The sequence below is a fragment of the Lytechinus variegatus genome, chromosome 3 (genome assembly GCF_018143015.1).
Source record: "Lytechinus variegatus isolate NC3 chromosome 3, Lvar_3.0, whole genome shotgun sequence".
Classification (NCBI taxonomy): domain Eukaryota; kingdom Metazoa; phylum Echinodermata; class Echinoidea; order Temnopleuroida; family Toxopneustidae; genus Lytechinus; species Lytechinus variegatus.
The window spans coordinates 8,229,550-8,251,078 of NC_054742.1; the positions used below are offsets into that span (position 1 = coordinate 8,229,550).

At 37.9% G+C, this 21,529-nt stretch overlaps 1 protein-coding gene across 1 annotated transcript; it reads left to right on the forward strand.

The window, feature by feature from the left end:
- The first annotated feature begins 6,386 nt into the window (after nt 1–6,386).
- LOC121410143 lies at nt 6,387–17,109 on the forward strand. Its single transcript, XM_041602033.1, has 3 exons — nt 6,387–6,564; nt 12,649–12,922; nt 15,404–17,109. Exons 1-3 carry the CDS (start codon nt 6,514–6,516, stop codon nt 15,733–15,735), a joined length of 657 nt encoding a protein of 218 aa, XP_041457967.1. The 5' UTR covers nt 6,387–6,513; the 3' UTR covers nt 15,736–17,109.
- Nucleotides 17,110–21,529: the final 4,420 nt, after the last annotated feature.

Here is a 21,529-nt window from a genome sequence, read left to right on the forward strand (position 1 = left end):
TCACTGAAATATACTTTTAACTTCCCTTTTTAATCAAGGACTTGTGGAATCTCATCACATTTAACACTTATCCAGTCAATCCAACACCAAACAATCTCACATTGGTTGCACACCGAATATCAAATCAATTCAATATCAAATTATACAAACTTCCAATGGATCAAATTGTTCAACTAATAAATAACACATTAATAAAGTGCATCAACTTGCTGGAAAAACAGATTTCAAATTAATCAAGTATCACAGTGTAAAAAATGACAAAGACTACTAATGCCTACATGCATATTGGCCAATATTGTCAAAAGTCAATTGTATTCATGAGTGTCAGTTAAATTCAGTTGCGATGTCCCAAAAGGTTCGTTCATGAACATGTGGTTGAAACTTAGACTGGAAGTGCAAGTTCAGAAATAAACGTTTGTCACCAACTCCATAAGGTTTGTCTATAAATATGTTGATAGAAACTATCAGAAGCATACGTCACCTATACGCCTTCATCAAACCTACGGTAAGCAGGATCAGAACTGATGACTGAAGAATCAGTAGGGTTCGGCCATGATATACAACAGAACGCGGTCTGGCAGATCGCACAGTTGGCTTTCAAGTTTGGAGCGCTGGCCCAGGCGTTAGCAACTGTCACTAAGTCTCACTAAGTACATCCACAAAGAAGGAGCGTAAGTCCCCTGCCGTTTCACTGAGGTAGCAGGCGATCAAATTCCAATGTCCAATGTTGCTGCCACAAAGGGGCCACACAAAGGCGTCTCCGGTGTCAAGCCAAGACTCAAAGGGCGTGGCCGAAGTCTAGACAATATCCTCAGTAATAAGAGCTACCTGTAATAAAGGAATCAAGAATGCTAATAGGTTAACTAGCAAAAGAACTGAGGGATATCTGTCAAAGAAATTAGTCACACCTGACAATTCTCCCCCTCCTTAACCAAAAAAAAAAAAAAAAAATCTCATTTTTCTCTTTTTTTTCATCATGTTTCTTTTTTTTATTTTTTTTTTTAAACCAAAGCAGTGCTCAAGGATTCATATTGGAAGTGTCAAAGTTTATTTTTCACCTACATCTGCCCGGCTCAGGAAATCGGCCCCTACATTTTCAGCACTTTTGATGCTCTCTACTCGAAACCGGTAAGGCTGGAGCGTCAATGCCCAACGCATAACCCTAGCGTTGGCTTGTTTCGCTCGATGGAGGTACATCAACGCCTGGTGGTCTGTTTGAAGAATGAACTCACGTCCGTACAGGTAGGGCTCAAACTTTTGTACACCCCAGACTATAGCAAGAGCCTCTTTTTCTAAAGTAGCATAAGCCTTCTCTCGGGGCTGGAGCTTCCGACTAGCATAGCTGACTGGGAACATTTCTCCTGTTCCCTCGCTTTCTTGAAGGAGGACGGCTCCGACACCCACATTGGATGCATCTGTGCGTAGATAGAACGATCGACTGCAGTCTGGAAGTTGTAGAATTGGAGAAGACGTCAAACACGACTTAAGTGTTTTGAACGCTTCTTCCTGACTACCTCCCCATGCAATCAGATTGGGAAGCTTTGCTCTGGTAAGGTCCGTCAATGGCGATGCAATGGTTGCGAAGTTTGGGATTAAGCGTCGGTAGTATCCGACAAAACCGAGGAAAGATCGCAACTCCTTCTTTGTACGTGGTGGATTTGCATCTTGTACATTTGCGATTTTGTCACTTTGAGGCTGAAGTTTTCCATGGCCGACCAGATGGCCTAGAAACTGAATTGACTGGCATCCGACTTCACACTTACTGGGCTTAGCAGTAAGTCCAACCTCACGTAGCCTCTCTAACAAGGCTTGAATTGCTTGGATGTGTTCCTCCCAGGTTTGAGTATGTATTAAGATGTCGTCAATGAAGTTGTCAGTGTGAGTCAAGTTCCTAATGACATTTCTCATCATCCGAGTGAATGTGGCTGGGGCATTCACGAGCCCAAAGGGCATGACTCGGAACTGATATAACCCAGCAGGGGTGAGAAATGCAGTGTAAGGCTTGGCCCTGTCCGTTACTGGAACCTGCCAATAACCTTTTGTCAAGTCAAATTTGCTGAAATAATGGTCTTGAGAAATGGAAGCAAAAATATGCTCAGGGTCTGGTATTGGTTCTGCATCGAATACAGTAATCCGGTTAAGAGTGCGGAAATCAATGCAGAATCTTTTACTCCCATCCTTCTTATCAATGAGGACAATGGGAGATGCGTATGGAGACTCAGAAGGTTCTATGATCCCCATCTTGAGCATGGTATCCACTTCACTTCGTATCGTCTCCTGTAATGCATGAGGAACGGTGTACTGTTTCCTGCGAAATGGCGTGTCAGATGTTAATTTGATGTCATGTTCAGCGATGTTGGTCTTTCCTGGACAGTCTGTGAGGACGTCAGCAAACTCGCTCAGCATACTTCTTATCTCCTGTTGTTGGGACGCATGAAGGCTCTCATCAAGATGCACCTCTGCTGGTCCTTCTGTCGATTTCAATACAGGTGTCTGAGTGCAAACTGACTTGTTGGGAAATGGCATTTCCAGTGCTTCGGTTATCACTGCAGCACCTTTCTCTACCACATCAGACTCCTCTCTTGATAGGTATGCTTTCAGTAGATTGGCATGAAATAGCTTGACTTGGCCATTCAAATCGACCTCATAGTCACAACTACTCTTCTTACCAACAATGGCAAAGGGACCTTTCCAGTGAAGTAGAAGCTTGTTGTGCTCCGTGGGAAGCAACAAGAGAACCTTATCACCAACCTTGAAAACACGATTGCGACTCTTTTGGTTGTAGTAGGAACGTTGTTGTTCTTTGGCTTTTGAGAGATTCTCATGTGCTATTTTGCAAGTCTCTTGCAACCTGTTTTGGAGATCAAACACATACTCGTACGTACTTCGGGTTTGGTCCTCCGATGTTTCTTCTGTCCAGATCTCTTTCAACAAGGTGAGTGGACCCCTAACCCTCCGTCCATAGATGAGTTCAAAAGGGGAGAACCCAAGGCTGGCTTGAGGTGCTTCACGATAGGCAAAAAGAAGAGCCCCGAGGTAGCGATCCCAGTCCTTAGGCTTCTCGGCGCACATCCTCCGCAACATCTGTTTGAGTGTGCCATTGAAGCGCTCCACGAGCCCATTTCCAGCTGGGTGGTACGGAGTAGTAAACAACTGACGCAAAGACAGCAACTTGGTCACTTCTCGAAATAGGCCAGAAGTGAATTGCGATCCCCGATCGCTCAATATCTCCTGTGGCACGCCTATGCGGGAGAAAATATCAACAAGTGCATCAGCTATGGTAATGGCTTCGATATTTTTCAAAGGGACTGCCTCGGGATAACGGGTGGCAAAGTCTACCATAGTGAGTATGTACTTATTTCCATTATGCGTTCTTGGTTCAAGGGGTCCCACAATATCAACAGCTACCCGTTTGAAAGGTGTGTCAATGATAGGCATGTTTCCCAAAGGAACCTTTTGGACTCTGCCCTTGGGGAAACGTTCGCTGGCATATGTCACAAGATTGTACAAATCTTGTTATATCACCCTGTATTCCAGGCCAGTAGAAATTCATGTGGACACGGTCACTAGTTTTCTTTATCCCTTGGTGTCCACCAAAGAGAGACTCATGAGCAATTTTCATCACTTGAATTCTGAGTTTCTTGGGAAGAACTACTTGTTGAGTTGTATGGTTCCCATCTTCTGGGGGCGACTGATAATGTCGATACAAGATCCCCTTCGAAACTACAAAGGTAGAAACTGATCCATTCTTACCAATTTTAGGATCGCCGTCTTCTGCCAGTTTGTAGTATTGACTTAGAGTGGGGTCAGCCTTTTGCTGTGTCCGCAGATCATCAGCGGTGACAATGTCAGTGACAGGAGAAGGTACTTTGAGTGGTTGAGGTCTCGGTTCAGGTCTTGCCTTCTGTGCTCTTGTCTGTACTGCATGAACTTCTTCAGTTGCGGCTTGCTTCTTACAAGGCGCAGAGACATCAACTTTCCAATTAGGATCCGGATCGGAGGGGCATCTCACCCCAACAATATTGCCTAAGACAAGATCGTAGATAGGGTTAGTCATGCACAAAGCAGTTACTATCCCAGTATAATATGGAGTATTAATATATACCTTAGCTACTGGTACTTTCCTGACCGTACGATCAATGAGTAGGCATAGCCGGTGTTGTCCAGTAAGCTCGTGTTCTTCAACAAGGCTACGACGGACGACAACACCACTGCAGCCACTATCCCTCAATAGCTTTACAAGGTGTTTTCCCACCAACCCGTCAACCACTGGCATTCGGCTACGTCGCCCTTCGTCGCATGCTGCTGACATGATGGGTAGCTGATGTCCACAGCGTAGAGTAACTTTGTCAGAGTCAATGCAACAATCTCCTGCCTGTTGAGGGAAAGCACAGAAAGCAACTACATCCTGGTTAGGATGTAGAGAGGTATCATCATGGTTAAAATGAGGCGATTGATCAAATTCTATCTCACCTTCAGATATAGCGGGTTCTTCAGGGAAGGCAGTCTCCAAATCTCCTTCAGTTTCCTGAAGACAGGATGCACGAGTGGGCGTGGTCGAAGTCTAGACAATATCCTCAGTAATAAGAGCTACCTGTAATAAAGGAATCAAGAATGCTAATAGGTTAACTAGCAAAAGAACTGAGGGATATCTGTCAAAGAAATTAGTCACACCTGACAGATGGTATCCATTCAATATTGACATAAATATCTGATGATTGTAAAACCTTGATTTTAAACAAGATATCAACAATAAGAGCCGACAATGAATCGGTAAAAATTACCACGGACATAGCTCTGTTTATCTCCTAGCCAATCAAGTGCCATTACCATTGCTGTTAATTTGGCGTTCATTGTACTTAGAGAATTTAATCTATAGAATATTTTATTATCCAGTTCTGGTATATAAAAGCAGAGCCGGTTCTCTTGTCTTCTTGTTTTGATCCATGAGTGTAGATCTTTAAGTAATCTTTCCATCTTGATTAATCCTTTCTGAGACACAGTTTTTCTTATCTTGTACTAATTTACATCGTTTATTGATAATCTTATGAATATAGTAAGATATATTACTTATTTCATATGACCAAAAAGGTTCTCGTAATATTCTTTGGCTTAGTTGTTCAATTTGGTTCTCTTCATTTGGCTTACATGCTCTAAATAAGACCTTTATATGAATCGTTTTATCATTCCCCCAACTTATTCCTATTATACACCGTAACAAATTGATTCTTTTGAACATTTGAGTTTTATATAAACGATGTGCTTTTTCCAGGTGAGTTTAACATCAAACCAAATGCCCAGATACTTATATTCTTTGTATTGCGGTATAGAGTTATCTTTTACCTTAATATTTACCTCTATTTGCTATTGAATATTGGTAAAAATCATAACAGCAGACTTTTGTTACATGAATGGGACATAAAGAGTAGGAGAGATGAACATTTATGGTGTATAATAAGCTCCTGTCTGATAATAACCCTGGTTTCATAAAGCTATTCGTAAAGATTTGCACGACTAGAACATGAGGACATCGTAGCCCGCATCGTAGGGATCACCAGTCGTGCGAAAAGTCATTCATATATATCTTACGAACAGCTTTATGAAACTCCCACCCGGTCGTCCCTAAAATGTAAGCTTCCATGAATCATATCGATTTAACCAACGCAGACAATTTTAGTCATTATTTCTTTTAAAAGAGTTAAATGTTAAGTTATCAAGAAATTATTTCAATACATCCACTATACAAAATATCTTATGATACTCCCTGGTGAAAAAACAAGACTGATCGAGTACTAAGAATCCAAGTTTTTTACCGATGGGTTCAAAGTCCATGGCATTGTGCTTGTTCTGGAAATCATGTTATGAATTGTTAACTCGTGATACATTGACGCATTAAATATAAAAAGCAACGGTTTCCCTTTGTTAGATCGAGGCAAACAATTTTCCGCACATACCAATGAATATTGTATTATTGCGCATAGACATTTATCATTAACTTTAATGGAAAATGGAAATGAATCTGCCGATCACTGGGTCAGCCTCTTATTTCCAGGCATTTGATCAGGCTGATAAACAACTTCATCTCATATGGCTGGGAAACTTTCCATAATCAATAAACAGTTTGATCATGATTATAAACCAATCACGTGAAGCTATAATTCGGTTTTTTTAGGCTCTCTACTAACAATAGCAGACAAGGTCAATGATAGGAGTATACTGTTACTCTACAAATTTTATTCATAGTTTAAAAAATAATATAAAAATATCTTTAAAAAAAAATCAAATATAATTCGGCAACAAACATGAATTCAGATTTGGACATGTAAATAAACAGAGGAACGGAAAGCCAGTCTTGTGACAGGAAATATTTGTGGTAACCGACTATATCCTTATACAGGGATAATATATATATCAATATACACATAGGCATGTGATTGTTTTTGTCTGTGTGTTTTCTGTAAGCTAGAGTATATCTCATCTGTTTATTACTGTGTTCTTCAAAGAAAATTGATCATGGAAATGACAAAATTACGCAAAGATTATGAACATATATTGGAAATATCGGTGAGTATACAATTGTATTTTTCCGAATATTTTTTCCATGTAATCAGTATATCTATCTAAGGACCATTTATATTATTAATGCATGTTAACAATGTCATAAACATAGACTCACACTAAAACAATACAGACAACATTAGTTCTGTTGAATTATTTTACAGTATCAGACTTTATTCATTCTTTTCTTGAAATATATCTATTTCATTTCATTTATTTTATTTCTGGCAAGAGGAATACAAAAACAAAGAAAACTGAAAGACCCATCGACCGGTCGCCAGGGGTAGCCAAAAGTCCACTGGTTCCCATTGAAGATTCTCCCATCACCGTTCGATGGTTTACGGACACACAGTATAAATATTTTCAATACCAAAAATACATATATATATATATATATATATATACATAACATGTGTGTGTGTAAATATGTATATATATATATATATATATGGTCTACCAATGGTTTCGCGCCTCGATCACAGGCGGCTCATCAGGCGTAGCTTAAATCAAGGTTCCCCGAGCTATCTGCCCATTGTCCTCTTCATTTATTTCTTTCACAAAATATTAAAATAAAAGAGTTGCCAAGGCTACTGTACATGTACAATTTCACACATTTGTATACTTTCTCCTATACGTGTACTGTATCAAAGCAATATAGCTTTGATCCAGCTGAGGCATGGCGGCTTGTAATTGTTCAAACTACACCCGACAAAGGAAATTATAATTGGTATAGTGTCGAAAATCTGTCTATCTGACGGTCAATCGGATCGGGGTCGCCCGAGCCACTAACCCGTATTTGTGGTCAAGTGGTTAAGGCACCGGCGTTCAAAACTGGGGGCCCGGGTTCGAATCCCGGCAGAGACACTTTTTCGTCATTGCCAATTTTCTACCAAAAGGGCAGATAGCTCTGGGGAACCTTGATTTAAGCTACGCCTATACCCGTTATATATATATATATATATATATATATGCAACTGTTAATATCATGAGGAGCGACTTCTTTTGAGTACAAAGTGACAACACAGAGCTACGTCAGCTAGGGAAGATCGTAACTCAGATTAGTTGCGATCCGTACTCACATTATTGCCAACTAGCTAGGTTTCCCAAACGTTCAACTACTAGTAATAGCTGGGAAGGTCACATCCCTCCACCCCTTATCAGACGTACGGCTTGCTATTGTAAGAGTAAGATATTCATTATTTCACTTTAAGTTAAGAACAACCTGTAAACACTGTGTACAGTATAAACCAGTGAACTATATTGTTAGAGTTCAGTGGTACATAATGATCAACTACTAATGAGTAACACCACACTGAATACTCAGGGGATAAAAGCTATAATACTAGGATTAAGCTTTAGATCAACTCATAAAGTAAAGCTGTTCTTTTATAAAAGTTTTATATTATTCACACTTAACATATACTGGTACAGCTGGCTAATTAGCCTGTCTGTAGATATAGTAACTGGATAAACAGAGACTTACATAAAATCATACAGGAAAAGCAAGGAGAAATCAATCTTGCTTCCCACCTTCTTCAGGTGTAGACCTGCCTCTAAAACCCAGACCACCACTCATGTGGTTAGAGGTCAATATTGGGTTTATCCGACTTTCATAACTTTGTTATAATAAATGTTCCAGAATACCAACTACATGTATTATGACAGTGCTTCATCATTTGTTCTACTAGTTAACACTCATCCATCCATATTACCACGCTACATCTTAAGAGTGTTACATTGGTGGCAGCGTAAAGTGGAGTACGCCATCCCGCTCGAACATTCATCATTTCATCAGTGTTTTTATTATTGCTTGTTCCTGACATTTTGCTGTTCCTGATATGATATCGACTTTGCATATTACAAATCGGAGTTCTTCATCATTGGACCACTACATTGCTGCAAAGTTGATATATGACTCTTCAGCTTTTTATTTTCTTTATATACATATCTTCGGGATTTCAATCACTTTTATTTTGGAAATCTTTGACATGCGTGTTTAAACTATTTTGATGTATAACTCTTTAACTTTGCCTGCTGTTTGGAGCCAGATTAATTATTTCATCATATGTAGCTGAGATCTTCGTATATTTATCTCTCTGTTTATATTACTTCTATCCTGGACCTCTGCATCCTGAATTACCGACATTCCCAAGGCTGTCCGGGAATTCCAGTTTCGTTTTCAACGGTCACCAATGTTTTGTCATCGCCAAGGTCTTCAGTGTCATCGCTGTGTTCATCTTCGCCATCATCATCATTTATCAATTACCTCTTCATCAACGTCGTTTTGGCTTTGGATTGTGACCTATTCTGTTTCCTGGTTAACCTCATTCTGATGTATATATAATGATATATTGAACTTGGACTTTATCTTTAACATAGTTTTCTTTTACGTTGGTATTGTTTTTTTTCTTGTATTTTGCATCTGCGTAAGTTTTATTCCTTTATTCTTTTGTTTGAGTTTGTACAGCTTTTGATTTTCTTTATTGAATTATTTCGCCATGTATTCATCTTCTCATGACTATTCTCCTTCTCAGTCTGGTTATCACAGATCTCGTTCCCCTTTCCCCAATCACCACCATTATAATTCTTCTTCTCATGCTCATTCCTCTTATACTTCTCGTTCATTCTACAACCATTCATCGTACAATTACGAGCCACATCGACCTCGTCCCCGTTCTCCCAGCAGAGAATATAGTTCACACCCATATCACTCCCCTCCTATCTCTCCTTCATTTGACAGGCGCTCCTCTCGCTCTCATTTTCCGTCTTCTCACAGCTATCATTTTCGTCCTATTTCTCCTAGATACGATGAGCGTGACCACCAGTCTCCTCGTCCTAGCAGGAAACTCTTTTCACCTCCACCACCTTCTTCTGTGCCTAAGAAATCTTGCCTGCAGAAGAACTCTCGTTCTTATCCTCCCTTTTCTTCTAACTCTTCTGATCTTTCTACCACACCATCGTTTACAGTAGAAAGAGGACAAAATCCCTCTCCACCATCATCACCATTGCCTACTGCACCTCAGAATGCTCCACCTACATCTGTTGCCGCCTTGTGTGGTGCATTGATGGATAGAGGCATTCGACTCCATCAGGCCCAACATCAAAACCCTATCCTCCGCCAGGTGACTACATGGGTCCGTACTGGTCATGTGCCCCCAAAATCCACTATTCCCCGATATGAAGAGTGTCTCTTCAAGTATCGAACTCAGTTTGATCGTTTAGTGATCAGGGATGGCTTGCTATGCCGCCGAAAGAGGCATCCTTCTGGCACTATCATATATCAACTCGTCATCCCTCATTCCCTCATACCCACTGTCCTCTCTATTCTCCACTCATCTCCATCTGCACAACACTTTGGGAAATCCAAGACAACCCAGCTCTTTGATGAGCTGTGCTACTGGCATGGGATGCGTAAGGACATCGCTGTCCTCTGCTCTCACTGTCAGGAGTGCAACTCCTACTGCACATCCCTTTTCCCTTCATCTTCTTTGCCACACAAATGTGACGTGATCTCTCATCCATCCTCCCTTCCTACACCTCCCATCCCTGATTTGTGCCGAGATGCTCCCAAATCTACATGTCCTACCAGTGCATCTACACTACTCACCACTCTGAATCCACCCCTAGAAATCGCTTCTGAACCTCTCTCACAATGTGTGCTTGATCTACCCAGTCCCCCTCCATCTCCTCCATCAATCACAATAGCGTGTGCTGAACCTAGCTTACCAACTAACTCCTCTGTTCAATCACATGAACTTCATTTCTTCAAAAGTCTGTCTGTCGATTCTGATGATGAGAGTGACATCCATTCTGACCACTCATCACTATCTTCCTCTCCTCCTCTCAGTCCTGTTCCTCATCTATCCTATCCGCCAATGAACTACAATCAGGGTTTAGCTGGTCACAAAGGTGACCACTCTTCCATATCACATCATTCTCCAAGTTCCTTGACTTCTCAGAGACTTCTTTCATCCCCTGTCCTCACTCCTTCCAGTATGCATAGCACGCACATGGTCCTACACATGGCACCATCTCATGATGGATATGCCAGTTCCCATCCTCCTAAAATTCCACCATGAAATAGTGTTCGTTCACATACTTAGTTTGCCTATGTCTCCAGTCCAGTCATTGTTTTCCTTCATGTGGATGGAGGTGTAACATCTGAATCATTCATACTAGTACTTTTTAATAAGCTCTTGTATTTTCATTTTTTTTTCAACATAATTTGTTTACTATATCTTACAATACGTTTCTCTGTTTATGCTTACTTATTACAAGAACTATCAGGACTTTTTGTCACTGTTTTCTGAATCGTTAAGCTTTGTAGTTCCTTTTGAGGAGACATCTCGCAAATTTGACTGGACATTTACTGTGCAAGCCTTAAAATGAAAAATTTGTAGACTTGTAAACATTCTAGTAAAGAATTCCTCTCCCTTGTTACTTCACTACAATTTTATATTTTAATCAGTTGTTCCATATAGTGTAGTCCCCTTCTTGCTATTTGGTAGGTTGATCTAAACAGCACTGATCAATTTAAAAAAAAAATGTATTATGTTATTTGTTGTTGTTGTTAATATTCATGATATTATGATAGATGTAGATTATGTTAGTTTAATCACCAAGTTATAAGTTCTGGATTAGTTTGTGTTCATTTGAAGTGACTGTAATTTATTTTGTTAGGGGAATCATTTCATTTAGTTGCATGTAGTTGCTTAATTGTTACATTTATTGTATTTTCAAATAACATTTTTTTTCATTTCCTTGAATAGATAGTGCTCCTTTTCTTAACTTTTTTTCCTTCAAAATAATGGAGTTGTCAGCTTCTGTTGTAGTCATGCATCTTTTTCATCCAGACTTACATCACTCAAATCAGTATTGAATTATTTCAGTGTTGAGATGTTGTGGATTAACCTTTATACTGTCTTTATTATAGATGGTTCTCAATTTTTACAGATATCATTACAATTCACTTTGCATTTCATGTTAAAAATTATAATCCATTGGTAATCAAGTACATTTTAAGCACTGACTTAAATAATCATGTTTTGTTTCACGATGACTCCTATTTGGTAGAGATGCAGCGGACGTTTAATTTCCAATTATAAATCTGAACTTGACAATTCTCAATGGTTTTTTTCTCCTTGAAATATCTTTGGATACCTTTGTGATATATTAATCTTCATTTCATTGTTACTCCCTGGCCCCTCAGTTTAATTTTATATATGTTTTGATTTATGATTTCCTTTAGGAAGAGCCTAGTGATTAAGTTTATATTGATACTGCTTTACTGCTCTGATATTCAATATCTTATTATATAAGTTTGTTATCAGTTTAATTTCATACATTCTATCATGAAACGAGGACGTTTCTTTTCGGAAGGTGTATCTAATGTAAGAGTAAGATATTCATTATTTCACTTTAAGTTAAGAACAACCTGTAAACACTGTGTACAGTATAAACCAGTGAACTATATTGTTAGAGTTCAGTGGTACATAATGATCAACTACTAATGAGTAACACCACACTGAATACTCAGGGGATAAAAGCTATAATACTAGGATTAAGCTTTAGATCAACTCATAAAGTAAAGCTGTTCTTTTATAAAAGTTTTATATTATTCACACTTAACATATACTGGTACAGCTGGCTAATTAGCCTGTCTGTAGATATAGTAACTGGATAAACAGAGACTTACATAAAATCATACAGGAAAAGCAAGGAGAAATCAATCTTGCTTCCCACCTTCATCAGGTGTAGACCTGCCTCTAAAACCCAGACCACCACTCATGTGGTTAGAGGTCAATATTGGGTTTATCCGACTTTCATAACTTTGTTATAATAAATGTTCCAGAATACCAACTACATGTATTATGACTGTGCTTCATCATTTGTTCTACTAGCTAACACTCATCCATATTACCACGCTACATCTTAAGAGTGTTACACTATCATTGAATAAATGCCTCCCCTCCCATTCATTCCCGCAAAATCTTGGTTACGCGCTTGATGAGAACCATTCTAACAATGTGATATATTCCATGATGGTTATTAAAACATTCTTCTATTTTCTATACGTAATTGTTTTCTCAGGTATACCGACGAGTAGCTGTCACACTATGTACTTCGGCTCCAGAATCTACTGTTCATGATTTCATGAAAGAGATATCACACGAGCTGTATGATATCACTAAGGAAGTTAAATATCAACAGCTCCCATACAATGAAGTCGAGAAATTCAACTTCAAAGACAAGGAAATAGACGCCATGATACTCTGTCATTCTATTCAAAACAGAGGGTTTGCCCTCACAGATGTGAAGGATGCATTATATACAAGGTTCCTTCCTATAGCTGTAAGGGAGCTAGGTGCGGATTTATTCTACTTCTACCAAGTCTGATAAATATATTCTAAAAACGAATAAAAGATTCTGTCTGAAAATAAATAACATTAGTTTTCTTGTATAAAGTATAAAAATGTGTTTTATGAAGTTTCTGTATCTTCCTGAAGACCTTGAGGTTCTTGAAAAGTCACTCGAATGAAAGAAACATTATTATTCCAGAATGTCACTGTGTGTTGGTTAAAATGATTTAATGTGATAATTCACTCAGTTGTATATTGTGTTCACTGATTTTTTTTAATCAAAAGCATCACACTTGTTAGCACATTGGGTAAGTGCAATATCTATGGTACAAGCATTGCCGAAACACTGAGATTGGGTTCATGAAAGGTGCTTGCCATCATTGCCGTGAATAATTAAAAAAGATGATAGTATAGTATAGTATAGTATAGTAGTATAGTATTTATTTTCCGTATAAAAAAAACAACAAAAAAAGCAAAACGGATGGATTGCCCATTTTCAGTTTAGTCGACATGACTATACTGTTCTTCCATGGGGTCCATATACAATACAAAGTAAAAAGAAAACACATATGAAAGAGCATATATACGGTAGATCAAACAGACTAACAAAAGTGACATGATATATATTGTTATAAGAAAAAATCATGAAATTAAATAGTTTGGCAAGAATTTACATTAAATATTTTTATAAAATTAATGAATTGAATGAGTAAGGCTGCTGTCAAGTTATTAAAAAATGTTTTCACAAGGAGCAAGGAATAATGAAATAAATAATATGATTGTACAATGAATAATATATAGAATATGTAATGATTGTAAACTGTATAGTAACACAAAATTCTGGTTCACGCATAATTTTTAAAAGGACAACAATATAAGAGCGTAAAAATATAAAAATGAAATCAGGATAAAAACGGATACAGATTGCATTGAGACAATATCGAAATCATAAAACATGTACATACAATTATTGGATTCATATGAGAAGTAAGAAATTAAAAAAAATAAATAAATAAAAAAGTAAAAAGGAGAATGCACTTCGTGGAACTATTTAGTCGGATAAGCTTTGAATAAGTTTTTAATTCAAAGTTTATTAAGAGAACAATGGGGAAATGGGGGAGAAAGAAGAAAAAAAAGCAAAAACAAGAAAATTAAGCGAACAAAGGAACAATGGGTAGAAAGGAAAAAAAAAGCATACAATATTGACTTTATGACAAGGTAAGCAGGTCACCGAAGTGAGATGATAATTTAGTTTTGAAATTGTTTACAGTAGGAGACAATTTTAAATCCAAAGGTAGGGCATTATATACCTTGGCACCTCTATATTTAAAGGATTTCTTAAGGAATTCTGTCCGTGGTTTAGGTAAAAGTAGTTTTTCGTCATAGCGAGAAGAGTAATATTGAGGTGCGACCTTGAATTCATTACGTAAATACTGAGGAGTTAGTTCGTGCATTACCTTGTACATAAAGACAATAGAATGCTGATTACTCCTTTTGTTAAGAAATTGCCAGCCCAGAGAATTATGCAGCTCAGCGACAGATATGTGTGACTCTGGTTTAACTCTTAATATGATACGAGCTGCTCTGTTCTGTACCTTTTGGAGTTGGTCGATATATTTATTACATGTTGAGCTGTATATTACGTCACCATAATCAAAGTATGGGAGTATAAGAGACTTATAAATGGAGTTTACAACTGATTCATTCAACGAGCGTCTTAATCGTCCTAAAAACCAACCATCTTACTTACTTTCTGGATTAGTTTTTCGATATGTTTATTCCAAGTCAAAGTTTCATCACAAATCAGTCCTAAGTACTTAAATTCACGCACTTGGTTTATACGGTTGTTGTTTAAAGTTACATTCAAGACATTGTGTTTAGCAAGCATATGTTTACTTCCGATTAGGATTACAATTGACACTCAGTTTGTTATCATTCATCCACTTATGAACATTCTCGAGGTCGAAGTTAAGAGCTGACTCGACGTTTTGGATCGATGGTGAGAAAAGTAAAGAACCGTGTCATCGGCGTACAATTGAACCTGACATAATTTCACACAGTCCATGAGATCATTTATGTACATGATGAAAAATAGTGGTCCTAGCAGTGAACCTTGCGGGACTCCACAGGTAATGTTAGATTCTGCATAAATCAAAAGCGAGGAGCGAAGCGGCCGAACTGTCTTGGAGGCACTCTTGCATTTTACAAAGTGAAATTGAAGGGTTTTATGCACACTTAGGTGAATTTTGCGAAAATTTTCAGTAAAAATGCAAGTTTTCAAAATTTCGGGGGGGGGGGAGGGTCGCAACTACCCTGTGAACGTCCATGTTTGCCAGGTTTATTTTCATTTGGTCCAAAGCCAATTCGTCCAATTTGCCAACTCGTCTACTATTATTTGGTGTACCATCAGTTCATCTACTATCCACATGGTCTAATGGCCAGTTTCGTTCACTTACCATCTCCCTCTTTTATTTTCATTATTCAAGGTAAATCAAAAGTTGGGGTGATCGTGCATGATTTGCCGACAGAGACGATCCTCGATGACAATGAATACGAAGTAAAGATGGAATCATTTCGTCGTCAACAGCCAACCACTTTTAAGAATGCTTCAATGGTTTTTATCAGCGGTCAACTGTCTAACTCTCCCAGTCAACTTGGGCCTGGTAACTGGACTGAACTTCAAACTTTTATCGCAAAGGCATCTAGATTCTCAGAAGCACCACCATATAAAGCTCTTCGGAAGGTTCTTCTACCAGCAGTTATAGTCTTTCTAGTTTTACTTTCACTGATTCTCCTCTTCAGCATTGTATTGTCCTGAAAACTGATGATAGGTTCTTTAACTTTTACGTGGATTCTTGCTTGACACTTTAGTTGATTGATGCTTGTAAATTGATATTACGTCATGTCCGATGAATGGTAAAATATTTACCATGACTGGCTCTAAATAAATAGTTTCATCTATAACATATATCTGCATGATAGTTTTTTACTATCGATGACTTAAATTGCACTTTATTAATTCATAGGCCTATTTTAATGCATACATTTCATGCAACAAGGAAGTGTTCTTCTGTTTTGGCTAAGTTCTTGAAAAACGATAACTTAATTAAACAATAAACTTCTTGAAAACGATACTTCATCATTCCCCCATCTTAACTCGAGATGATGCTTTATCGACAAGCTTAGATCTGAGGTGCTGACTTATATTGTTCTATTATATTTGAGTAGATCCAATGCCAATTCACCAACATATCAAACTGAACTGATGGTTACCAACTGAGATAAGGTAAACATGTGAAACTACACTCCTACACACCTCTTGGAGGACCAATCCATTTGGAGTGAACTAAAAGCCTAAAAAGTGCATTATAACACCTTCTGGAGTAAACGCCACTGTCAAAAGATACAAATCACACTCCAAAAAGATGAGCCCCTCGCTTGCACTCCGACAGGAGTGAGTCTTACGGAGACATGATTTTGCTCTTCTGCATGTAGATGTGTATCTGAGAGATAAGGGACAACCCAAACTTAAAATTGGAAGCAAATCACTCAGTCCATCCCCTTCCTCAGCTTTAATTCATCACACAGTGAAGGAGGGGTGAGGGGATAGCGGCCTTGTTGCTCTTTTATGGAGTGAAACGCCACAATGAAAACCGGATAATTTATACCTGTATGATTTCGGATCATTTTAAGAGAATAAAAATTGAGGATTAATGAAATGATTTAAGGGAATTCACGTTGAATATGAGTTTAGCCACGTGAACCTTTTCTAACAGAACAATAATTCCCCAAATTCATCTTAACTCTAATTCCCCTTAACTCTGAAATAATCTACCTCAAAATATGAAACAAGCAGATTCAATAGACAGATTCAAGTCCATGTTAAAAACCTCTTTTTTCGTTAAATGGCCCTTTCCCTTATAGTCGTGTTATCATTTTAGTCCCTCAACTGTCTCACAGTCTCCCAGGGGCCCAGTCAAATGTATTGCTGTACACACGCATGGCCAAATTATTTCCAAACACCCCCTAAACGAGTTTTTCTCTGTGTGCAAAAGAACCCCCTAAACAAGTTTTTCGCGGGCTTTATTTACACATTTACTGTTCATAAATATAATCCTTTCAATGATTCAGGGCTGGATCCATGATACTTTGATCAGGGGACGGGAGACGAAAGATGACCTGTAAGGCGATTTCTTTTGAGTATCAACACTACCAGACCTAGACCACTTTCTTTTATTTCAATTCAATTAATTGTATTGCCATATTTATCATAATCGTTAAAAACATCAAAATTGACATCTGACTCTTATACCTAAACAAAAGTGTAAAGAATAGTGCAGAATTCGATTCTTTCTTTCTTCTTCTCGTCCCTGTTCCCCTGATAACGCCATGCACTGCAATGAATTATTATCATGATTATCCCATTTTACTTATTTCAGTGCAGTCGGGCCGGTGTCGAGTTACAACGTGGGTGTGGTATATATATTCTTTTGTTGAGGAAAACTACTCTTTGAATAAATAATAAAAGAATGTTTTACTCACTTCTGGTTGTGACGTCAAGAATCACACAGTTTTGAATAAATTAAAGGTAAAAGAAAGTAGTAAATTCAAGGTTAAATGTCACAACATTATCACAGATCTGTAGATCTAGTTCTGGTACATTGAAATGAACCTATCTTTGTGAAATCATAGCTGAAAACTTAGCTTAGCTGAAAACCGAAAATTCTGATGCTCATTATTTATCACTAACGCAAAAGGCATATGTCAGACAGTATATTGATATTGTTTTAAAAAAATACCTGATATTTTAGGAAATTCCTTGCTTACTTTGCTAATTTCTCAGCTACTATACACATTTCTGCAGAGCCATTTGGCACGTACGTTATTTTAATTCATGTATACCAACAATTGGGTGGTAATTTCATTGGATTTGTTCGAACTCATTTTGAGATCCAAAAGATTTACACAAAATGATATCACGATCATGGAGAATGATGTGTTTAGATAGAAATGGCGGAGGTGCTGGGTCTGATTTGCTCTTTCATTCTCCCTCTTTACCTTTTTTTTTTGGAAGGGGTGTCATATTTCTCTCTCTATCGATCTTGTTTTGAACAATTATTTGTTTTAGTCATAACAGACTCTTTGTGAGTTTAATCTAATCAATTGATGGTCATAAACATCCGGCCATCATAACGATTCTACTTAATACCAGCATATTGTAACATGGTAAAATGCTGGTGAATAATTCATTCCCTCTTTTCCTCATTCTTGTTTGATACATGCATATACCTCTTGCGTTTTTGTCGTATTGCCGTAATATTCATTTTATATATTCATGCTCTTGTACAGTGGCGTATCAGGCGGGGGGGGGGGGGCAGGGGGCAAGCTGCCCCTCTCGGATTTAACCGGGAAAATAAAAAAAAAAGGGAAAAGGAAAAATAAAAAGGGAGAAAGGGAAGGAAAGAAAGAAATTATATAGAAAGAAAGAATGAAAGAAAGAAAGAAAAAAAAGAAAAATAAATAAAGAAAGAAAGAAAGAAAGAAAAGGGAAAGGGAAACTATATATATTCCTATATTATGTTCTATTAAGCATCACACTGTCTAAATTTACTGTAAAATGTCTTTATGTTTACTTTGGATAAAACTCTCCAAAGCTGTTATCACATAATTAGAATGTTATTTAAAACTGGCGTGCTGCCTCAAAATATGTTTGTTAACTGGCCTATCCACAACTGCGTTGAATTTAATATGTGTTGTGTATGTACCTGCGATTTGATAAAAAGATGGTCATCTGCAATGTTTAGAAATATCATTAGGTTCCGGGGGCTCCGCCCCAGACCATTGGCGGCACCAAGGGGAGGCACGGGAGACATTGCCCCCAGTGAGTTGCCCCCCTGAAATTTTGAAAAAAAATGTATAGTAAATGTTGTCATAAGCATGCTACTAAAGCTCCAAAACAGCTTCGTTCTTTAAATTTTGAAATTTTTCTCATCCATTCACTGTTAGCTCCCGACGATTGTTGTCACTAACATAAATCTTTCAGGTCATTACATAAAATTCAAAATGTCTCTCGCGCTTGCAGTAACTAAAATGTTGACTGAAATAAATAAATAATCTGTTAGCATGGGGCTTGAAAATCAAATGTTCAAGTAAATATGCTTCTCGCGATAGAGTTTGCATTATTTGTTTTAGCGAGATACACATCTTGCGTATTCATAATTTTCATGATTTTTTTAGCTCGCGCTACGCGCTCGCATCAATTGTTTAATTAGATAGCCATCTAGTTCATGATTGCAAAAAGTGCTTATAGGACGTCCATGATCTCAGGATGTCAAAATTTTTTAGCTCGCGCTTCGCGCGCGCATCATCTACATGGCCAAATGTTCTTTTGCCTCCCCTGGGTTAGAAATCCTGGTGCCGCCATTGCCCCGGACCCGATCCAAATAGTACTGGCCCTTATAAAAGTTCTACAATTATTTTCATTATTTGTTTTATAGCGAGATACACATCTTGCGTATTCATAATTTTCATAAATGCGTCCCAGAAAAAACGAAACCGAGATTAAGCGATGATTTATCATAACATAATCACAAATACAGTAGACAAATGACCTACATTCCAAAGCTTAGAATCTCTTCTTTCATCTGATATTACTTAGATTACTCCTCATTTACGCATGAGTGAGCAAAACAATTTGAAGAAAGGATACCAAAAACTCATTTGGCGGAGGTATCTGAATTTCAAAAAGAAAATCACATGCCTAAAAAGTTCAATATCTGCTCTTTTGATACCTTAATCACAAAAAATGGTCAAGAAGTAAAAAAGTTATGTTCCCTCGAAACATTGCTTGTATTTCCATAATTTCATTAAATAAACGTGTTTTCACCGGTTTCCCACAGAAACTTTCGCATGGTTAACAAAAGACTTAATGCATGGATGATAGTCAACAAAACGGAGTGTCGAGTGAGTTTGAACGCTAGCCTGTAAAACCTCTTCATTTTATGAAATTATTGAAATTCAAGCCCTATTGCAAATAACTAGAACTTTTTATTTCTTGACCATTTTCTGTAATTGAGGTATCAAATTAAAGAGCAGATATTGAACTTTTTGAAAATGTTGTTTTCATTTGAAACTCAGATACAGCCCGCCAAATGACTTTTTGGTATCCCCTCTTCAAATTGTTTTTGCTTACTCATGCGTGAATGAGAAATAATCTATGTAATATCAGATGAAAGAAGAGACTCTAAGCTTAACAATTGTAGGTCATTTGTCTATTGTATTTGTGATCAAGTTATGATAAATCATCGATAAATCTCGGTTTCGTTTATTGTGGGACGCACTGTATAATAAACATAACTCGCCAATCAAATGCAAGCATGCAGCGCTATGTAGCTGACTATACGTTTCGACAATCATGAAAATTGATATTTTGAAAATTTTATGGAACACACGAAATAATACTTACCTGATAAATCAAAATTGCGAGCGCGCAGTGCGAGCAGGAAAAATGTTATTATTTAGATCATAAAACTAAGCTCCTTGATAAAACTAATATTTTTACAGAGCACTTTTTAGAAATCAATTTGTAAATCACACAAAATAATGAAAGTTCGAGGTGAAATATGTTTTGTATATTGACTTCCAAACTTGATATCCAAGCCCCATATTGGATGAGATATGTAAATCACCTAACAGGCAATGCAAGCGCGAGCCAAAATTTTAGTGGCATGAAAGATTCTTTTTATTTTCCAATTCTTCCCCTCAACTTGTCTTATGAACTCGTCTTTTTCCTCCTTTAGTCACTCCATTTTTCCTATTTTTTTCCTTTCTTTTTTTTTGCTCCACCAATGGGGGGGGGGGGGCGAGCCCTTCGCCTCCCCCTGAATCCGCGTATGGGTTTGATTCTTAACTGGTGCTGTTTTGCACTTCTCTGGTGTTTTCCGATAAAGATGCCGAGCTGGTGTCAAATTAAAGGCATGGTCACACCGCCTGAGCGTTGTTGGAGCGCGGTCGTGGAGCGGAGAGAAAAAAAATTATCACCGCTCGCTACCGTTCACCATTTTCGATTTCGATTGTTTTCGATTTTCCCCCCAATTTTTTGAGCGAAATTCGACCCTCTATCACTACCGCTCCACGACCGCTCCAACGACGCTCGGGCGCGTGTGACCACGCCTTAATTAACACCAGTGATTCTGCAGTGTGTTACACTGAGCGTCGACACTGGCAAACTAGTTCGAGAACCTGTTGCTTAGGAATGGATCGGTGGGACGGGGCATGGGCGGAAATCCCAAGGGGACGCGCCCCCTACCATTTGGAAAGGGGGGGCACAATATAAATTGTTCCCCTACTGTGGTCTTTTATGATGAAAAAATACATCGTTAAAATATGACGAAATGACGTAACATTTTGGATGATAACCTTTTTTTTACTTTATTTATTTATTATCATTATATTTATTCATTTTTTTGCTTGTCAAATTTATTTTGGACGAAATGACATTACATTTTTGGTGATAACCTTTATTTTATTTATTCATAATTATTATTACTTTTTTTGCTTGTCAAATTTTACGGGGGAAAATCCAGGATCCACCTCAGGCCCCCTACCTTTCG

What these genes read in the sequence shown, in the direction of transcription:
- LOC121410143 (XM_041602033.1), top strand. Translation starts at nt 6,514, where the DNA reads ATGGAAATGACAAAATTACGCAAAGATTATGAACATATATTGGAAATA. An exon ending in AACATATATTGGAAATATCG is followed by an intron (nt 6,565 to 12,648) that starts GTGAGTATACAA and finishes TTGTTTTCTCAG; the next exon opens with GTATACCGACGAGTAGCTGT. An exon ending in TATAGCTGTAAGGGAGCTAG is followed by an intron (nt 12,923 to 15,403) that starts GTGCGGATTTAT and finishes TCATTATTCAAG; the next exon opens with GTAAATCAAAAGTTGGGGTG.